Here is a 22101-nt window from a genome sequence, read left to right on the forward strand (position 1 = left end):
TATGCAAAGATCATAGAGAAGACATTAATAATAAAGGACCACTCTGGGTTATCTATTTTGTTTTAAGTCATGCATTTTTAGTGAAGCCCAACAAAAGGAATTACCATAAGCAAACAAGAAGAAATGAAGACATGCAGAAAGAAATAAAAATTGTGACTTTTAATGGGTGTTAGTAGAAAAGTGGGAGAGGGATGAATTCCAATGCACCGCATGGGGTTGCCTTGACAACTGCACAGTATATTTTAGACAGTGTTTTTTCCCAATCACTTCCAGATCGATCTTAACCTGGCAGTTCTCAGCTTCCCAGCTGAGAGAAATGGGAGTTACTCAGTATTAATCATTGGTTTGCAGCCATCTAAATGTGACTCTAAGCTGCTTTTGTGTTTTTTTATAGTTAGTTAAAAAAATAAAATAAAAACGAAAATTACACTGACATTTGCTCACGGTCTTTGTAAGCAAAAAGGACCTCTACATTAGTAAAGATAATAACTGCTTTTTCTGATCTTCAAATGCCAAATATCAAAAAGCCATGAAATGTCAAATTAGGTGCATATTAAGCAAAAGCAGTTGGTAATTGTCAAAACTGCATGAAAAAAGGGAAATTTTTGATGAAAAGGTGAGATTTCCAGATTTCTACATGAAATTACAGCTGTTAGATTTCGTTAAGTGTTCTGTGGTTTTTGTGCATAGAGAGGTAATTTCACATAATGGGAAGTATAATTTATACTGCAGCTCTGAATACATTTGAAATCATCTGATTATATTCAAATGGAGTGCCATGTCATTTATATGGAAGGACACATACTGTTCTGTATCTTCCGGCCAAATGGGGATCTAAGCCCTGCTCTTTTAATTTTGCACATCATAAACTAGACCAAAGGGTGGATCAATTTGTTAAATGAGGCAGCACAAGGGAGGGTAAATCGTGTGAGAATGAAGGGAAAAAGGCATTGCGACTTAGACAGGGAAAAACATACAGAAATAGCAACAAAATGGAGTGATGCTGTTAGTAATAGTCGTGAATGACATGTGTCGCAACTCAAGTAGAAATGGGTGGAGCTTTCAAACAATGAATTATTTGGCACAACATGAAATGATTCCCAAAAGCAAAAAGAAAAAAAAAATAAAGACACATTATCTTAATCCCAAAAATAATAAGGCAAAAGATAATACATGTCTTTTAATTTACTGGATTTGACACTTACTTAAGCCACACTTTTATAATTATTATTCCTTAAGGGTAGTAGCTATCAGTCTGACATTTGCTATCAAGTGCAAATTCCGTATTTGGCTAAAGGGGATGGGGTTTTTCATCATATTTAATTTATCACGCCTTGGAGCGAATGATTAAGTACATCTGGACCTAAGTTTGAAGCTAACCTTTTTAATTAATGCTTTATGGATATGTATAAAATAGTGTCCACTTGCCAAATCTCTATGCAATAGTAAAACAAACACCAAAATACAATAGAAATGTATCTTTCCGGTGTCATGGGTGGCAGAAGAGTGCAAAACATTTTCACTTAAAAAGGTGCAAGTACAAGAAGAGAGAGCATGCATGATGAAGAAATTAAGTTTAGATAACAAAGAAAGATAATAATAACTATAGTATTACCAGTTTGTGCCATAAATTTAGCAGAATCAGCCTTCTCCTGCAGTGCCTTTGTGTCATGTACTGATCTTGGCCGCTGACTTTTTACTGTATGCTCTCCGATCATTCCATATTCTAGGGACAAAATACAGGATATGAATGCTAAGACTTAAACATACTCCAAAATTATTATTATTACATAGGAAGATATTGATTTGTCTTGATATTTGAGGCAATGGCTACTGAAACAAAGAACACACATTTACTATCTAATAGAACAATGCAACGGATTTATATAGGGTGAGCTGGAAGTATTAATCGTCCTTTGAATTCACATTGTAGAAAACACATGAGTAAAAACATGCAGGTAGAAACTATTTATGTTTTTTTTATATCTCGTCATAGGAACAGACCAGCAGCACCGCCCCTCCCCACCCACCTGCATGCCCGAGGGTAAAAAAATAAAAATAAAATAAAAGTAAAATGTGTGTAAGCCATCAGAAAGCCACAGAGGAGGGGGTCATGGACAGAACATGCTATTGATCCACAAATCCTGCCGCCCTTCTTTTGAATAGTATTTTCAAAGTTGGCTAAACCACACAAATGTATTCCGAGCTGTATTTTTGTACAGTGCATGCCCTCTTTGCTTCCCATACAGGGTCAAAGAGACAATGATGCCACACTGGAGAAAGTGATGCAAGCGGAAGTTTCTTGAATTTTAATAAACTTTAAGTATTTATTTGCTGAAGGAGCTAATGCTAAAAGGTTGCAATTGTACAGCAAGCATTACTTTTGGCAGTGTGGTCCCAATGAGGTGGTTTTTGTTCAAATAGGCAATGTGGGTGATGCACCAACAGAGTCACACAAAGCTTATGTTAGTACATAGGACAATACATCAGCCATTGACAAGGAAAAGGTTCTGTCATGATGATTAGAGCCTGTATGTTAAACCTCAAATGAAGTCTACTGCAACTATTTCCACACTGTAATTGTGTAAACATCCACTACTACTCCGGAAAAAATAAATAAATAAAAAGAATGTAACAGCTTGAAATTTGCTACTGAGTCTACATTTAATACCATTTGTACTGTGATGCTCTTGAGTAGCTACCCTGACTTTACACCCATACAGTCATTGCAATTAACCCAGATCATAGTGCAGGAATTAACAGGGCTAAACCAACACCAAACAAGAGTAAAAGTGGGCTAAACCAGACCAAAACTATAAAGGAAAAAACAACAACAAAAAACCCCCCACAGCTTTTCAAGTGGACGTCATAGTTCACAACACTGACTGTGGCTTTCAAATGCGATCTTGTTTTTTCTAGTGCACTAGACAATATATTATAAATAAACACAAATCCGTACCCTGTTGAGTCTAATTAAAAGAGAAACATGTCATGGCCACTGATCTACAAAGGGCAGCAGGTAAGAACAACATCTCATCCCCTGACGCCTATTGGGATGATCACAGTCACAGCTAACAAGCCTGAGCGGCGCGTGGAAAGGTCACATGTTACGTCTGTTTTGTTCACTTTAAGAGAAAAGGAGGGGGGGAGGGGAGAGAGAAGGAGAAGGGGGGTCAGGTCTGAGGGGCGTGAGGGTCCGCTGATGGCCTTGGATAAACAGCAGGAGCCTATTCTAACTCCCAGTCACGCAAAAGGCTAACTACCACTGAACCTCTCACCTCCTGTTATCTGACAATGTTTCATGTGCTATGTCCTGTGGCGCGTTTGATAATAGTACGGACCCACGGCGGCACAGACTAAACAGATGATCTGACATGTTATACAAAACATAATTTATAGTTAGAGCTAAGTGTTAAAAAGACTAGCCTATAAACCTATCATATATTTTGAAGCATATTACTACAATCACTATTTCCTAATCATATTTGTTCAAGCTGTATAGGTATAAGAAATATTATAACTTTTTGGTGGGGTGATAATTAGGCCCGAGCACCACATTTATCTATTGAAAAATCTGTAATAGTCAGGGTGTTTTTATTTATTCATTTTTAGATACTGATTTTAACATATTTTAGGGTTTAGGGCACAATGAGATAAAAAAATAAATAAATAGTAATAACCATAGAAGATTTTAGAATTTTAATCCAAATCTGGAGACTATTTACCTTTCCAAGATAGAACAAGTGCCTGGGGTCTTCCAAATAGTTCTCCTTTCTTCAGTATGTGTTTTAGGAATTGGTATTTTATCTTGTCAGATCAAACTATGATTTCCTGTAAAGTTCGAAGACTTCCACGTATGCCCTTTAGATACACCCTCATAATGATCTTTGAAATGTCTCCACAGCCCTTCTGTTGTGATGTCAGCCCTGCAGTCAGCCACACATGATGGTGCGTCACCCGCTCCAGCACAAGTGTTTTAATCACTCTGTATTCATCAGTCTTACGATGCCGTCGGAGGAGAAAATATCTCTGGAGCAGATTTCAAGCAAATGCATTTCAGCCTAAAGGTAGAGAGAGTAGAAGAAGATGCGCTGACAACAAGCTTGACTCTTTAACTACTTGGATGGTATTCAAGCCTGTAGCCATAGTATATCACAGTAAACATGAGAGACAAAGCAGAGTTTTAATAACTGAGGCGGGCGCTCAGAGTAATTTGTCAGAGCAGCCCAAAACAATGTGTCTTCACTGTATTACATGGCAGGAAGTAGAGAGGAAGCTTGTAGCGTGTCATCATTTAAAACAGAATTTTCCGAATTTCTGGCCTTTGTTTAGCAAAGCATTTACTAAATCTTTTTGTATTTTGGTTCAGAAAGATTGCTCTTTTTCTCCACTTGCAGATCAATTTTGGGGATCACATCCAATCATCTGCATCATATAATTCTAAGCAACCTCAAATTAACTAAAAAGTGTGATATTTAATTTGAACATTTTATTTGATAATAGCACCAAGTATAATTGTACCTTAAAACAAATTAAAATTTATGTAATTAATGTTAATTTGGCAGAAGAATTGAGTGTTTATTTAGATAATTACACAATGTCGTTTTTGTTGCTTATGGGGCTAAAATTTCAATGCCCAGACACAGATCAATACCAAAGTTATTGTCAAAACTAGACAAAACTAATTTTAACAACTTTAAGTACAGATGAACTTATGCAAATTTCATTGATTTGGATCTTTCCTGAACAATCTTAAATGGTCTTAATCACAACCACATAAGACTGCACGGTCACATAAAAAAAAAATCTCTCTCTCTCTCTCTCTCTCTCTCTCTCTCTCTATATATATATATATATATATATATATATATATATATATATATATATATAATTTTTGTGTTGAAAATGACATTACATTCAACTGTATAAATAATTGTGTTTTTCATTATCATTATGGTATGGAGATTGGTATTGAGTATCACGTCTTTTCCTTATTACTGAAATAAAATCATTATCCCCGGCTGCAGTCATAAGATACGTGCATTCCCTATATTCTTCCTCACATGCCCATATGATTCTCAGCTACAAAATTTCTACCACGAGTTGTAACATTAATCAATTCCTCGCTTTGTTCTTGCCTTTTCCTCTAAACCTTAAAAAAAGACATAGAAAGAAATAGAAATTCAATAGACTTTCATGCACTCATTCTAACCTTTACATGCATATTTCAAACAGCATGCATCGGTCAGATTAGGAGGTTAATACTAGCATAAGGAAAACGGAAAAATTTCTTCTTAAAAAAATTGTTTCTTGCTTGCTATATGTGTAGAATCTCATGTATTACAGTGACTGATGGTGCATTATTCATATATGGAGGAACATAGAACATTAGGAATTTAGAGAGTGGAGTATCTTTCAGTCAGACCATGCAGAAATTACAGGGTCACTATATATGCTTTATGAATTATGTTTTACTGAAAGCCTTGACAGCATTTAGTTCTCTGAGATATGCAAAAAGTGGACTATAGTGGAGTATGATACAAAAATATGATAGAAAAAAAATATTACAAAAGATAAAACTGGATGAAAAGGACCAGTTATTTGGCTGTCTATGCTGTTCTTCCTGTTTCCTACAAGTGCAACTTTATGTAAGTTTGTCCATTGTTTGTTCATATCCGAGAACATACTGCATCTTATAAAGTTGCCCAATCCAAGTATTGGTCATTGTAAGTTTCCTTTGTATGTTTTTCCGTTCACAAGTTTTCAGAAAGTTGTGAAATTATGTGTGAGAATGACTGAGCGTGTGACGATTTCAGTCGTAATTCATAACATTTGGTTTAGCTAGAAGTACCTGACCAAAATGTTCCCGTATGACTCACACTACCTCTCTCCTCCATTTCAGACCTAATCCTGTGGACATTGTAGATAGGCTACTTGTTCCAATCAGCTTTTAAAAGTGGATCTCTGGGGACAGACTGGGTGGCTGGAGAGAGGAGAGGTAATATTTGGCCAGCAAAATGTGGGCTCTCATAACAGGGCTGTGGGCTGTGACCTGCAGGTGACACTGGCGAGGGTTGGAGAGAGGCTGATCGTCACACACACACAGTCACACTGACAGATGAGAGCAAACACAGAGCTGCACACAACCAACCACTGCACACAAACTCACAAAGATATATCAAAACATGTGTTTAAATATAGAGAAACAAGATCAGAAAAGGGTCATAGAAAAAAATGTGTGTGTGTTGTAAATACCTCATATTAAATTGATTGTAAAGGCTTTCAAGGATATCAGATCAAAAAAGATGTATAGAAAATGTGTTCACAAGTGAGAGATAAGAATGTGCATCAGTAGAGGTCTATGACTGGCAGGGATTATTAAGAATAACTTTACAATTGTGGCTTGGTCACACACTGATGGATCGCTTAGGCCACAGATGCCCTGGGGCAGAGTGAGATGAAACACCTCTGAAATATCTGTGCCACTGACAATTAACAAAGCAGATGCTCAACGGTCCAGTTAGTGGCCAAAATCTCTACCCCGTGAGATTGTAGCTTCCCTCTGGACTCAAAGCTTTTCTGACCCATCACTGGTCACTGAGCTTAATTAGAGGCCACATTTACAAAGAGATCCATCCACGGATTAATTACTGTCCCACATTGTACTCTGTGCAGTGTACACAGCACACAAATAGAGACAGTGCACAATCAAAGTGTACTGAAGTTCCCTGGGTGCGTGACCTTTGTCGTCAGGGCATTTGATCCACTGCATGAGGGGCATTTAAAGGCTTAAGCAGCGGTGCAGATCACAGCTGTGGAGAGCCCACTGGAAGACATTTGATTTCCAGGTCCATCCGCCGCCGCACCGACACGTTCCATGTGTAATTTTATTGAAAGGCAGTAAAAGCCGGCCCCGTGTCCAATGACTGATGTGTCTAACCTTGCATGAAATGAGCCTTTACTGGGAGGCCCCAGTGAGCTGCTCCTATCAGGGGGGCAGAGCTGTGCTCGCCGGTCTCCTCCTGCTCCTGCCTGTCCGACTGACTGTCACAAATGTAGCCCTTAATGAGAGCCACTTCATTACCACTGCACTTTGAAGAAGAGAGCAAGTCCCAAAATAGAGACAGCTTATACTTCACACAAGCCATAGGCTGAGGCATATACTTCACACTGAAGCTTGATCAATTTCTCCACAGTTCAGCTCCTGAGACAAAACCAGAGGCAGAAGGCTGTTACTGGTCAAGCTACACTGGGATAAAAAGTAAAAAATTATGTTTAAAAAAACCCATACAAATTACCCAAAGATGTAAAAGCCAAAAAAAGAAAAAATATTTAATGTACCCAGATATGTCCTGGATTCTAAAACAAAAACAAAAACAAAAAACATCACTTCCCAAAATTCGCTGAGATTTAAAATAATAAATATAAAAAATTATTACATAAGATAAAAACAGCTTTTAATTAAACACACACTCCTTTCATTCAAATTTAAATTATTCTAACATATGTAAAGCACATTAACACAGATGTGATGATGACGAACTGTGATGATGTGATGACGTGCACAGTAACACTCTCCTACTCTCTCAAAACTAAAACCTATGCAAATGCCCTATGTGTATCTCTTTACAAACATTAGACAAACCCTTGACTATTAGTGGGACCATATGCCCGCACCAATCAAAAAAACTCAATTAGACCTTCATTAGGAAAATGAGGGGGTTGCACTGAATCAGATACGAATTATGAATTGTCCTCAGAGACGCACAATTATCCGTCACATTCCCGCCGCCATCTGCTTACTTCCTGTTCACTTTCCTAATGAATCCAAGTCCATCCAAATTAGGATTCTGTGCATCCACCAACACACCTCATGGAAAATCCAGTCAAGTCTTATCTCTAGTTTAAAATAGAAACTGAACCTTTGAGAGAGCGTTCTATAACAAGTGACATGGGTAGTGGGAGAGAGCTCCTTATGCATTGATAATTTACAGCGAATGCCAAATCACATAAGGCCATCTATCGAGCAGTACCTCCCAAAGCAACCTAGATGGAGCTGTGACGTTATCAAAGGACTGCATAGAAGAACACTGTTGCTATGTGTGTGCTGCAAGCCTCTCCTCTCCTCTTTTCTCTCCCCTTTGCTCGGCTGCTATAGCTTCAGGGAATATGATGGGTTTGAGCTATTACAAGTATGATTTAATCTTGATTCTTTCATAAGGGAAAATGTCAATAAGAAATACAATACTCTTCAAAATTAGGATTACAGTAAAATGTATACATTTCCAAAAATACAAAAAAAAAAAAAAAATAAATCAAGATGGTTTTATATTTTTTGTCATTTTAGAAGTGCAGTTTTGCTATAAATAGTAAATGAACCAGCATAAATAAGCAGCTCTTTGTTATCTCACATCGCCGCGTGAATGCTGCATGATGCTATCGGAAAATGAATATCCCTACGGCCAAAAAACGAAAGCAACGCCAGCAATGCAGCTTTAAAACTCACAAAAATCACCCAGGCTTTTCTGAGAACAGAGATGTAGCACTATGAGGCACCCGTGACTAAAAGTGTGCTGGGGGAGTGAAAAGGGCTACTGTGCGCCGTCAGAAACAGAGATGGGGCTGGATTACTAATGAAAGCAATTCACACAGATAGAAGAAGTCTGCTAACATCCCATAATAGGTATGGAAAGACTCCAAAAAAAAAAAAAACTCCAAAAAATCTGGGGCACAACTATTATTCTTAATGTTTGAGATGAAATATTCTCTTTTAAGTTGAAGCCAATAACCTAAAAACACCCCCTCCCTGAAGGAACCTAATCTTGATTTACTACAGCAGCTTTGGGCTTATTATGCTTTGAGCTATGCCTTCAGTAACAGCCAAGATATAAAAAAAATACAGAAATTTGAGATTACTTTTGCTCAAACTAAGGTCTTTTGTCATGAGCATCAAATGAATGTATTAAGTTTGCAATTATGTTGTGTTGTCTTTACTCTCCTATTTTGAAAGCTTTAACACAGGGATGGGATTTAAACATGTGACATTAATTTTAAGTTATTAATTTCATATATACTAGTATAAATCATGCAGCAGTGTATGTATTTATTGTAATCATGTTTTAATACTTGTGTCTACTTCTGTCTGGATGTCTACAAAATGGCTATAAACTAATATATTAAGTTGCATCCTTAATGAGATAACCTGCATAACATTTCTAGTGAGGGGTCTGCCACCTGCTTGTCATGGAAATGGAAATGAAATAACATGGAAATGTTATTGCTTTGTCTAGAACGTTTTACAGCATAGCTTAAATATATTTATCACAAGGACACAAGCAGATTAGAGCACTATGGCACATTACAGTTCATATCTGAGGACAGACGCCTCTATTCATTCATCATACACCCCTAATGATTAAATGCTAGATGTATATGTTTAAAGTCATACCATGGAACATTCCAGGCAAAGCATCTCCATGGAGAAAAGTAGGTAGCAGACCCTTCACCAGAAAAGTTGCATTAGTGCATCTTTAACATATTATTATCATCCGAGTTACTAGTTTAAATTTAAACTTAACAGAGTTTCAGCAATATTAATTAACTACAGTGGTGACTTATGTCTTTGTCTATGGATCTGTCTTACAACTGAATGTACCTTTAGCAGAAGGATATTGGGGAATTACACAGACTGCTCCTGTTGGCAGAGCTACACACACGCACACAGAAGCCCGGTAGATGACCTGGCAGTCACTCACACAGCCTCCATGCCAACCAATGCATCTGTCAAGTGAGAAACATGACACATTTTCCAGCACCTTTGCATCCGCGGCCAATTTTCAAAGAGCATACCTTGTCCTTTTTCAGGAGCCATTTTGCTTGGCATACCAACGGTGTGACCTTCCATTTAATAGAGTCATGCTTTGACGTCTGCCGATATCCCTCACTAAAAACTGAATATATTTTCATAACATTCGGAAGGGGGTGCAAAGTTATTTGCAAATCTCAAACAACAATATATCACAGAGAAATATTTAATAAAATACAATACGTAACATTTCTGGTGGAGGGTCCGTCACTTTATGTCTTCATGGAAATGTTATTGCTTTATCTAGAATGTTTCACAATAGAGAGTTGCCCCTATTCACAAAAGGAATTATAATATTTTTGAGCAATAGAGACAACTGTAATGAATAAATGCAAGATGGATATGTTTAATGTCATACCATGGAACATTTTAGGGAAAGTAATAACATCTGCATGGAGACAAGCAGGTAAGGGACCCTCCACCAGAAAAGTGGTGCAGTGTACCTTTAAGCATAATAAGGCTAAAAAAGAATCTAAGTAAATAAATTGTCAATATTTAGCTGGCATTAATATTTCATGAATTCAAATTCCTAATGAGCTAACATAGTTTGTAAACTTTTCAAATGTCCTGAATCAAAACATCATATTTTTTTGTGAATTTAAAACAGCACTACCAATTTTTTCCCTTCTTTTTTCACATATTGTGCAATTTTTTTAATTTACAGTACATACACTGTGACTGAGAATTAAGAATGCGTTGAGATGGCCACGTTTTGTGGGCAGATAAATCATTGGCAGCAGCCCCTAATGAGACTTTCATAATTCATGTTGTCAGCTCGTGCACAGCACCAATCAGATGAGATCCTGAGCCGAGCCTGAGCCGCTGCCTCCGACTGCCACCCCGCATCTATCAGCACAGGAACATAGTGTCATACGCACGTTAGTCATGAGGAAGATGCCTGCAACATGCCCTGTCTTGGCTCATTGGCTGGGCTCATGTTAAAGCAAATATGCTCTCCAAAATAATTACAAGGACACGGCGGCCATGATGAAATGTCCCCAGACAAGAGCAAAAACAGCCACAGAAACAGCAACAACCAAGAGGCTTTTCATTGAATTTATTCTGATGCCAAGTTTGGGCCATTGCAATATGAGCTGAACGAAGATGTGGTTCTGTGTGTTTGATAAACAGTGCTGATGTAACTGGAAAATCATCTGAATTGAATCTTTTTACACAAGCATTTACTTTGCCTAGTCCAATTTAAAGAATAAATGTATTTATAAGAATCCACTGTGGACCTTAGTATAACACCATTTATATTGTGTGTCTAAAAATACTAATACTATTACATTTAGAGTGAATTGATACTATTTAGTCATCATGGTGGCAACTCTGGGACACTGAGAATGTATCTAAAATATATTAGCCTACATGTACCACGCAGCCTATTACTCATAGTGATACTAATGAGAAATCATTTCTTATAGGAAAAAGTGTATGGTAGTTAGTTATGGACATATGTTGACAGACACAACCTTTTTATTACTGCGCTACAGGCAGGTAGAGCTTTTCCTGTTTCACAACTGCATTATAACCAGTGTTTGACCCAAGATGCTGCACCTCTAGGGCTTTCATTTAAGAAATACAATAGGGACCAGAGTTCATTTAAACCTCCACCTGAGTATGAACCAAACTATTCACTTAAAATGTTACATTTGGAAATTAATTCTTATTTTTGGTTCAACAACAATATCCAAGATTCAGGTTGCAAAAACACTATTCTATTTAGCTAAAATGATCACCGCCTCCATTTCATAGAACCCATAAAAAGCATTTCTGGACGGTATTTAAAGCTTTCACATCATCAGGGGATGGAGGAACAGCTCTGGAGAGAGACTCAGTGGGAGACTGGAGCTGTAGTCAAGAGGCAGGGGACTTAACCACTTCATGATCCTGGATACACTCAGAACAGCTCATTGTTAAGTACCACTGAAATACATGTAGGCAGGTTTGAACATAGTGCATGACCTTCTACTAAATGTCACCTGTAGTGTTTCTCCAAATGAAGAGTAATATGATTTTGGAAATAAAAAAGCAAGGCCACCAAATTATTTCCTATTTCTTATCATTAAAATTTCCCACACAATGAAGAAGAATTTGGCTCTCACAAAAAGTCACATTATTTTACTGAATAACCCTCTGTGGATAATTCTGATTCACAGGTTCACTAATTCACGTGCGCCTTGGTAAGGGTTCAAGGTATAATTTCACTTCTAAAGCAAAAATAACACAATTTCATTTTTAATAGTCATAATGAATGGGGTCAATCTGGGGTGTACAAATTTTGCAAGCCTTGAGAAGAAAGGTTGCTTGTAGCAGTGAGAGTTAATTGTCTTAAATTATAATGATCGTATAGCTGTTTTTAAGAGACCCTTATTACAGTTCATACCAACTTGAAAGAAAACAACTCTTGCTTTCAATAGCTCATTTCCGAGGGCAGCCAGAGTCAACCAGATGCAAAGTGGCATGGTGTGTGTACAAACAGCTGTACAGAGAAGCTTGGCAGGAACAAAACCACCAAAATAACACACTTTGGGTAAAAAGGAGCATTCATTCATCATCAGAGAAAAGAAATCCCTCACGCTAACAACGCTGCTCCCATTTCCACTTCAGACTGTGACATGCGCAAACATGGCCGCCGTGATCTAGTGCACATCTTTTCTGATCTTAGCTGCGTGTTGGAAAGGAAACTGGGTTAATGATACTACTATATCCTTAATGTGACTGTGTACTTTAGGGGGGCATGGTAAAAATCTGCAGACATAAAAGGGAAGAATTTAGCTTACATAAAGAAAATAGGGTTAAAGGGTGTTATATTACACAAAATGGATTCTTGTGAGACTTAAGCCATGTTAGAATGTGGTTACCTCATAAACATACCTGGAGCTGTAGTTTGGTTCATTCACAAATGTTTGAGTAATCCTGCATTATAAGTCTGTCTACATTTCCAAAGCTCAAAATGCTCTGTCCCACCTACTGGTGTCATGTGATGGTAGTTTTTAAGTTAACATGTACTTGTTACCTTTATTTTGGAAGACACTGGCAATTCTAGGGCTGAAATGATCCAAATGATTCTAGTGAAGGTGTATGGAGTTTAAAAACACAGTGGAGCACTTCCTGTATTGCCACACAAGATGGATGTTGTTTTCTGTTTCAGAGTACAGTCTAAATATGCAGGATTTGTGTGTTAAATATGTGAATGAAATGAAACTCAACTCCAGGAATATTTTTGATGAGGAAACAACATTATAACAATCAGAAAATAGAATAATATCAAAATAAACCCCGCACAATTTATCAATAAAAAAATTACATCAAAATCTTTTGTCTTCTCTCATTCACATAAACCCAATCTTGTGTTTCACATCATTGAGAATTGTGTCTCACCCCCTTGTACTTGAAATAAAAAGGCAGTAGATAGTCAGAACATAAACTAATTTTGATATAATAAATTATTCATTCTTTTGGCCTTATAAATAAGCCTTTCCAGCTCCAACATTGTTTAGGGCAAAGCAGGAACATCATTTTATCTGTCAGTCATGTGGAGCTGCCACACAAAAGTTACTGTCAGCTGCCTAAAATATACAGTAAGAAAAGTAGTGCCGCTCTGAAGATTTATTAGCATAAAGTTCCAACCGTGACCTTGTATTCTGCGGTCAGGCATCTTGTTAGATTCAAAGGACGTATGCAAAGTTTGTCTATAAGTTTGCAGGATGAGACTGTATAAGGAGCATAAAATTACTTATCAATGATGACTCCTTGTTATACACAGTGGCAGACGCAGTCAAGTGTGACATTAGTATTGAAAATTAATTGGTTTTTAATGTGCATGTCTCCATTGTCTCGCGCCGCATAGCTATGCACCATTACTGTGGTCAATTAGCCATTCAACATCTCACCGTTGGCCAATGTATGGAATTGATTAGCACCACAAGCTTGCCCTGCAGTCCTAGCATGTTCAGAATATCAAGTGATTTAGAAAATGTTTGACAAAGGAAGTTTAATCAGTTTTAACTAAAAAGACCGCAGAATAATTGCTTCATGCCCATGGGCGTCAACTTAATGTGCAACAAAAACAGCCAGAGTATTGTCCTTGCGTCGTACAAAGGGCTTGGCTTGAAACAACTGTAAAACAAGCACTCTAGTTAATAATATTAAAACCTCCATTTTAGCTGCTATATATGTGAGGAAATAAAGTGCTGTCAAGCTGGCTCCTTAGCCTTTTGGGCCGCGATGACATTAAGGATGATTGAAGTGCATTATCCGGGCACACAATGGCGGCTGTCCATAGAGCGGTGCTGCAGAGTTGAGCAGAAGAGCACTCAGAGCAGAGGAGCCGGCTGCTGTAAACGCCCCTGACACCACAGATCCCCACCCCCCCGGCCCCCACCCACTGGGCCCATAGCTGCGCCTCAATGGGCCGTCTGACCTATTGTGGCCGGTTCGGTTATTGTCGATGTACCTGTCAGATACACACTCAGAGCTCTGCCTGCCCTACACAAGAACTCAGGGACTTTAACAAGAGCAGAATTATGTGGGATGATGTGTCTTCAGCCTATATGTAAAAAACTGTTTGATGAAATGTATATTCGTCCAGGTAGGTCCTATTGCAAAAGAAAATTGAATTCTGTCAACTGAATGAATATGTTCTCCACTCGTCCAAGTCGATTCTTCACTTCTGACAGGGTTCTGGTAAATCACTGCCTTATATCTGTCTGAAGAGTAGGGATGCAACGATATTAAAATCTCTCGGTACGATATTTTCACAATATGAATGGTACAATATCTATTGTAGTATTCTGTGGAGGATAACAAAAATGTGACTATGCTACCAAGATTTAAAAATGCTTATAACTGTTATTTCTCCATGTAATCTGCATTGAAATGGAGCAAAGCGTGATGGTCTATGTAGTTTAAGTGAAGAAACTTGTAATTCTAATGGCCCATGATATTATTGTGAGTCATTTGACGATATGATATCATGATATTTACCTCCGCCAAGGAGGTTATGTTTTTGCCGGCGTTTGTCTGTTAGCAACATAACTCAAAAAGTTATGGACCGATTTTGATGAAATTTTCAGGATTTGTTGGAAATGTGAAAACTAAGAACTGATTTCATTTTGGGGGTGATCTGGAAGAAATCCTGGATTCTGGATCACTTTGAAATTTTACATTGTGGTAAATGGGGCCAAAAATTTTGTTTCTCAATATCTCAGTTAATTATTGACCAAACCCCATGAAATTTGACTCAGGGATGGACAATGGGATCCTCTTTCATATTCCAAAGGCTGATCCGGATCGGATCCAGAAGACTGATTTTATCGCAATTTATATAAAAAATGGGGGTAGTCCTTGGCGGAGGTCTGCGCTCTCTGAGTGCTTTTCTAGTTTGGTTATTGTTACATCCCTGAAGAGAGGGGCTAAACTGAAACTAACACACCCTAGTTGTTTTCAGTAAGGAGTCTCTGTTGCACGCATGATAATGCTGTATGAAATGTAAATTAATGTTATGTTAACGTTACTTTTGCTGCGTTATTTGAATAGCCTCCTATGAACAATGTTGAAAATACGCATTTTTTGCTTTAACACTATAAACAATACATCTGGTTTGCTCAATGTCATTGCTACCCTAAGGTGTGAACTGTCACCTGATTCATCTTTTTTAGAGATTTATGAAACACTCAGTTACTACATTAATAACCGTACCATAAATTTAACAAACCACTCTCTTCTGTCAATGCAACAAATAAGCAAAAGCTATTTCTAAAATAATGACCAAGTCTCTACTGGGATTTCTCAAGGTCCGGGGAGACTGATAGACAGGTTTTTCACAAAGAGATGATTGATTATGAGGGGGAAAAACAGATATATTTGAATCTTTTCACCTACTTGCCTCTCTGGCATTTAGTCAATGAAAAAAACACACTTTCCTTAGTTCCCCCTGATTTCAAACAAGCCTTCAACCAGCACTCAATGGTCACATAAATCTAGTATATTCAGCCAGTAATTGAATCTCCATGGACCTACGATGATATAAAAATAGAGGGTAATCAGAGGGCAAAATGTACAGGCTGTATATTTACTGAGGACGTGTTAGTGTGGAATGAAAAAGCACCAGTGGAGGAGAGCTATTTCACTATCTATTGTTAAAAGGGAAAAGCTCTATATGTGCATGAAAAATAAAAAACACTACAGATGAACGTAAGAGCATCATAGTAAAGAAAATATATTCAGTGTGTAGCTATTGGTAATGAGTGACTGGAAAATTGAAACAAGAACTGAAATATGCTACGAAATAACATATACTATCAGTCAAAAGTTTGAACTCACCCACTTATTAAGTGTTTTTTTTTCCCTTCATGTTTACTACTTTATACATGTGATATACATATAGAAGACAACAAATATATAAAGTAAGATGTTTGGAATTAAGTAAAGAATATTTTATTACTAAATGCTCCAATTATCCACCTTTTGCTTGGTCTAAAAATATTTAGTAGTACTTTAGTAGTAATTTGTTTACTACATAACTCCATACATCTTACTTCATATATTTGGTGTCTTCTGTATGTGTATCAAATGTAGAAAGTAGTAAACATATAGAAACCACTGAGTGAGTCTTTTATCAATGTATAGTGTGAAAAGGCATCATTTATTAGCTTAGAAGCTAAACATTTGCACAAATCGTATGGATAAGTCTGCGTGACATCTATTAGAAGCTGTTTCCACAAAAGATGTGGGCAGCAACACAAAGCGAAGGTTAAAGGTCAATGATCATTGGTTCAGACATCATCTTTCACTTGGACCTGTTATAGATCATGAGTGCATCCAGCTTATGTGGACTGTGTGTGGACTGGACAGTGCAAAGAAGAAGAAAAACTGGCACACAATCATTCACTGTGGGTTATTAAGATCGACCTACTCATGAAGTGCAGGCACGTCTTTAGATGGAGGAAGTTGGAGAGCGCCCTGAAGGATATGCAGACTCTCCATAACTAACTAGATATTTCAAAAGACAAACTTGTTTTTGTAAGTAAAAATGGAAAACATTTGGAAGAAAGATTTGATAAGAAATGATTTGGGCATAAACACAAACAGGTATTGTGTTGAAACAAAATTGGCAGTAAATCTTTTTGTACTATTTGCTTTTTATTTAAAATAATGAAGGGACGTGTGTTTCAGAAGCAGTTATTGGACAAAACAATAACAAAAGATGGCATATCAGAATATGACTGAAAATCACTTCAGTCTACAATGGCCAAATAATTGTCAAAAGTGTTTAATTTTTCAAAACAGGAACATCTTTGAGATTTCAAATGGTTGATCGACTGTGCTTTTGTGTTTGCTTGTGCCAATTGTTATTATCTCATTTTGCACACACATTTGTGGATGATTTGTGCGAATCACTCAGATAAACGATGTATACTTGTATTATATTTTGTGAGATTCAACTACCTTACAGATGCACAGTGACTCACAGAGTAGAGAGTTATATTTATTTTGGTTCATGTTCCATATGCTAGCTATTAAAAGAGCAATCGTGCCCATAACAGATTGCACCATAAACAACAAATCCAGTATTCCTTTTAGCAGACAAAAACATGTTTTTCTAAAGAATTCATCAGAACAGTATGGATCCTCAGTCAATACATTGAATTAACGTGTCACTTAAGGTTAAAGATAAGTATAGGATGAATGAGTGCTTGATTGACCATGTGTCGGACTGATCAATGTTTTCATCACTTTCATTGGTTTCTCAAATGTCAAAGATTTCAATGAAGCAGCTTTCTGTGCAGACAGAAACAGCCCCGCTGCATTGATGGTCTTTAAATCAAAAATCAGATTGACAGGGCTGTAAAAAGGATGGCTTCAAGGACGATCACTCACCTTCTGCCAGCTCAGCCTCTCTGTGCTACAGGAAGAACTGTTACATTTTAAGAAGCTGCACAGGGTTTAGAGGACATATCTTGAACAGGGTAAATAAAATGTTGCAATGCCGACTAACAACACATACTTCCTTCAAAACTAAAACCATTTTGCAAAGAAGCGTGGGGATTCATGGTTAAATGGTTGTATAACCACTTATATTCTGTCAGAAACACAACATGATTTAAACTATGGAGAAATGATCTGTAATTATATATTTAAAAATAATGCTATGTTTTCAATATGTTTTTTTAATAAATATATAGCATATATATAAGTCAATAAAATGTAAATACCAGTAAATAGTACATGATTCATTCATGCATCTTGTACACTACTGCTGTAGGCTGAACACTATTTGCACAGCTCTCCACCACAGACCAAATCATCAATGGTCCCCTGGCATTTCTCATGACTGACAGATATATTCCCTATGCACTGTACGCCTATTACAGCATCTTATGGAGCCTGTGCGTTTTAAAAGCCTGCGTCAACAATTTCACACTTGGAGCTGTTATAATTTACATGCTTTATGCTTACTTATAGGGAAGCCATGTCCAATATTGACTGGTCAAGTGACTGCCGATATTGGTGATATGATTGACAGTCTACTTCTGGCATTAAAATTAACTGTACAAGTAATTATGTAAAATATATGTTTTCTTGGTGTTTGGTGCTTTAGTTGCAGCATTTAATAAAATAAGTCTTTTCTGTGTCCTTTTATGACCCTCACAAATGTTTCACTTTATGTCACCTTATATTGTCCAATGAAATTGTGTTGACCGTAAAACAGACAGGATGCAAAGTGGTTACCACTTCTGGAAGTCTGCACAACTCTTCTGCATGTTCTTCTAGTCTGAAAATTGTATCTGTCCATATTTCTGGTAGAATATGGATTCCTCTGCAGTAATAGTATTTGCTTAATTTGATTCAGCTTTACCCACTTTTATGTTTTCTTTTGGGTTAGTCTTTTCTTAACACTACTGTAGCAATAATAGTCCTGTTACCTGATTTACATCTGGTGGTACTTGGTAAAAAGCATATTTTACTACTAACTTGGTGTGGAACAATTTTAGGTTTGTAGATTATTTTCCCCAGGCGTGAATCAATGGAAGAGAACAGTTGTCTGTGAGTTTATCAGTTCTGTAAATAGCTGCTTATAGTCCATGCTTATTAACTTATTAACTACTTGTGCCCTCATTGCAATAGCCTTAATTAATAATGCATTATTAATGTAAATTGAATATAATACAGCTGACAGGTCTATATATTTGCACATAGTTTCAGGAGGTAATTCATTGTTGTTGTGGCTTTCAGTCATTAGCACATATACCTTTATAGTACTGTATGTGACTAACTCGATGCAGAGCCATGTAAATATATAAAACTAATGAGGCCCGACATTCTCTCCATGACTATATTTATAAGTTCATGCAAAATGCAATACGTTCATTTGAAGTTAGAGCAATGAGCATTTCCAATGTCTCTGGGCACCCCGCGGAGACAGGAGACAGGATTCATTATATGGCACTCTTAATAATTCATTCCAAACGGGCCCTTCCTGTTTCTCAGTAGTTTTTTCAGTCTTGGACAACTGCAGCCTGCACCACCCACCTTGGCTTATAATTATACTGGCCTTTCAGGAAACAAGTTCATAGCATCTGTCCTGCACCTGTCCTGCACCTGCCCCGCTCCTCTCACATCTCCGGCCCAAGACAGGAGCTGCACCAGAAACCTCCAAAGGGAGATGTTGGCTGAGCAAGAATCAGTCGGAGATTTTCTCTCATTATCTGTCTCTCCCCGATGCTTCACGACACTTTTATTCATGGCAACACTTGGGCTATACTCCTGCCTTTGGGGTCGGACAAGGGCAATTAGTGCCAACACAATCCCTTGTGTTACCTCCAGGGGATCCAGAATAAAGATTTCAAATGTTATAAAATGGAAATTTCAAATCTAATAGTGTCCACAATATGGGATTATTGAACTCCAAACACTCAAATACAAATTTTCTTGGGTTGGGTTCTTGTGTTTCTAAATTTTTATTGAAATCCAAACTTTTCCCCAAACGTTTTGGAAACAACTTTTTGACTTTTAATATAACCCCTAAGTCTTGTATCTCTTATATCCTCATTAATCAGAGTGAGCATTTCCTTTTCTGTATATAAAAGTATAGAACCATATTTTTTTCAAGTGGAATGCATATGGAAAATGAAATAAAGACATTTCATGTAGAAAGGTAGAAATGAGAGTCTTACTGCAATGATAGTAAACACACAGCCCATACTCTTGGCTCTGGTTCCTATAATTGCCCTATAATAAAGCTGAAAGACTTCTTTGTGCAGTAAATAATGTAAAAAGCTATTCCCTTCCATTAAAACACCATTACTGATCTTCCTGTCAACAACTGTATTTCCATGGACTGCAGTACATCACAATGAGAGAAGGAAGGGGAACTTCAATTATCAGTGAAATGCTTATCTCCACTTCTGCCATTAATATGCCATTATATGACACTATAGTTCTATATATTCCAGAGTGGAGAGTACTTTGAGTTAAATAGCCATGGATTTTAAAGTAGATATTTTGTCATTATTGGAGAAAAAAAAATATTGAAAAGTAGTTTTAACAAAATACTGAAACCCAATACAGTTAAAAAATGAATCCAAATTTGTTTTAGTTTTTTTTTAATGTTTGTATTCCCAATCATTACTATATGTTCACTCATACTACATCTAATAGCAGTAACATTATAATACAGTTAACAGACAAACCCCAGGAGCAAGAGTTTATTTCTCACTTTGAACAGGCAGTATTAGGAAGTGTATGTAATGTATTTCTGGTGAAGCAAGTTTTCAAGATACTATAGGTCCACAATTTATCTCCATAATTATTAAAACTGTTGATTACATAAAGTGTCACCTAACCCTTTAAAATGGTTGATGCACTAGTAGAGTACTATGCAGCCTTTGCAGTTTCTTACTTGAGATTACATTTCTTCAGATGTCCACAGTAAGACAAATAAACTCTAAACCAGCTGAGAAAGAAATCACATGCCTAGTGCCCTGTTACCAAGCAACCAAGTGAACCAATCAGCGCACTCGATCCTGTCCATTTCAACGACAGGCTTTCATTTGGTTTGTTTATCCCTTTTTTTGGACTTCGCCTATTGAGAAAACAAACAGTATGGACATGGACAAGAGATCAGGCCTAAAGTGAGCCATTTGAAATCCCTCTAATGAGAAAGTGTCTTGTTTCGATGCATTATTGAAGCTGCAGAGTTAATGCGGACTGGGGCGGTGCATTTGGCCGGTGTTAGTGGTTGCAGTAAATTTGCTTTAAAACAAGAGAAAAGAGGGCAGAACAGAAAGGCAAACAAAGGCAAAAGGGTTGGGAGCTGTGCGTGTGTGCAGAGAATTCGAGACTGCAGTGAAAAGAGAAATCAGAGATTGCCTCGAGCAGTTTTGTGTCTTATTTGGAGCCTTTCAGAGCACTGTCTGACTAGAGGAGTATGAGAATGGGTTTCATATAAAGGTACATATAAAATGAAAATAATGTGGATGTGTATTTGTGACAATCAAACTACATGTAGGTATGAAATAATGAATTATTATAGTAAGTTGAAATGTGTACTGCCTTTTCAATTCAAGTCAGAAATCATATGTAGATAGAGAGGGTTTATTAGTTTTGTTTTGCTCTTATTTTCAACTCTCTAACATACAGGGACAATAACTGTGTCAGGGAGGGCATCTGACAAAAGCATTGAATTCCTCCTTCCTCCTTGTGATAAAAAAAAATTAACCACAACAATTGCAATAGTATACTCCTCATTTACTTTATTCAAAAAATCTATTTGTAAAACTGTGCAGGTACTTTTTGAAACTCTTGAAACCCATTTTGAAAACATAATACAACCAAAATTTACAGTAATGTGCAAAAAAATGTATTTGAAGATACTGCAAAAAGTGATTCAATGTGTCTTCTAAAACTAAATCAACAGACGTGCTTGTGCTCATGGCTTTAAATATATTTCAACACAAAATGGCTTGTCACAACTGTCCGACAGCTAATAAAACTCTGTCTGCATTGTTATGAGCACAAAGTAAAATCTGCATCTGTCCCATTATGTGCGTGGAAGAGAGGAGCCTGTAAAAATGCATTCTCACTGCTCTATCTGTTTACAGTTTCTGCGCTAGAGCCAGTGTGTCAAGTTCATTTGGGTTCAGCGGCATGACGGCACCACCCACCTCTTTATGCCAGTCCACGGGCCCAGTATATGACAGATAACTGACACAAAATACATCTGAATA

At 37.2% G+C, this 22101-nt stretch overlaps 1 protein-coding gene across 1 annotated transcript in view; it reads right to left on the reverse strand.

Annotated features, from left to right (window-relative positions):
• The window catches only part of adgrb3 (adhesion G protein-coupled receptor B3), a 114930-nt gene that overhangs the window by 65618 nt on the left and 27211 nt on the right, over positions 1-22101 (reverse strand). The window contains exon 2 of the mRNA XM_020921426.2: positions 1616-1726. Within this exon, the coding sequence (XP_020777085.1) occupies positions 1616-1726 (111 nt within the window). The remainder of the gene's footprint in view (positions 1-1615; positions 1727-22101) is intronic.

This window comes from Boleophthalmus pectinirostris, unplaced genomic scaffold (assembly GCF_026225935.1).
Source record: "Boleophthalmus pectinirostris isolate CB_2022bp ecotype Guang Dong unplaced genomic scaffold, ASM2622593v1 HiC_scaffold_5, whole genome shotgun sequence".
Classification (NCBI taxonomy): Eukaryota; Metazoa; Chordata; class Actinopteri; order Gobiiformes; family Gobiidae; genus Boleophthalmus; species Boleophthalmus pectinirostris.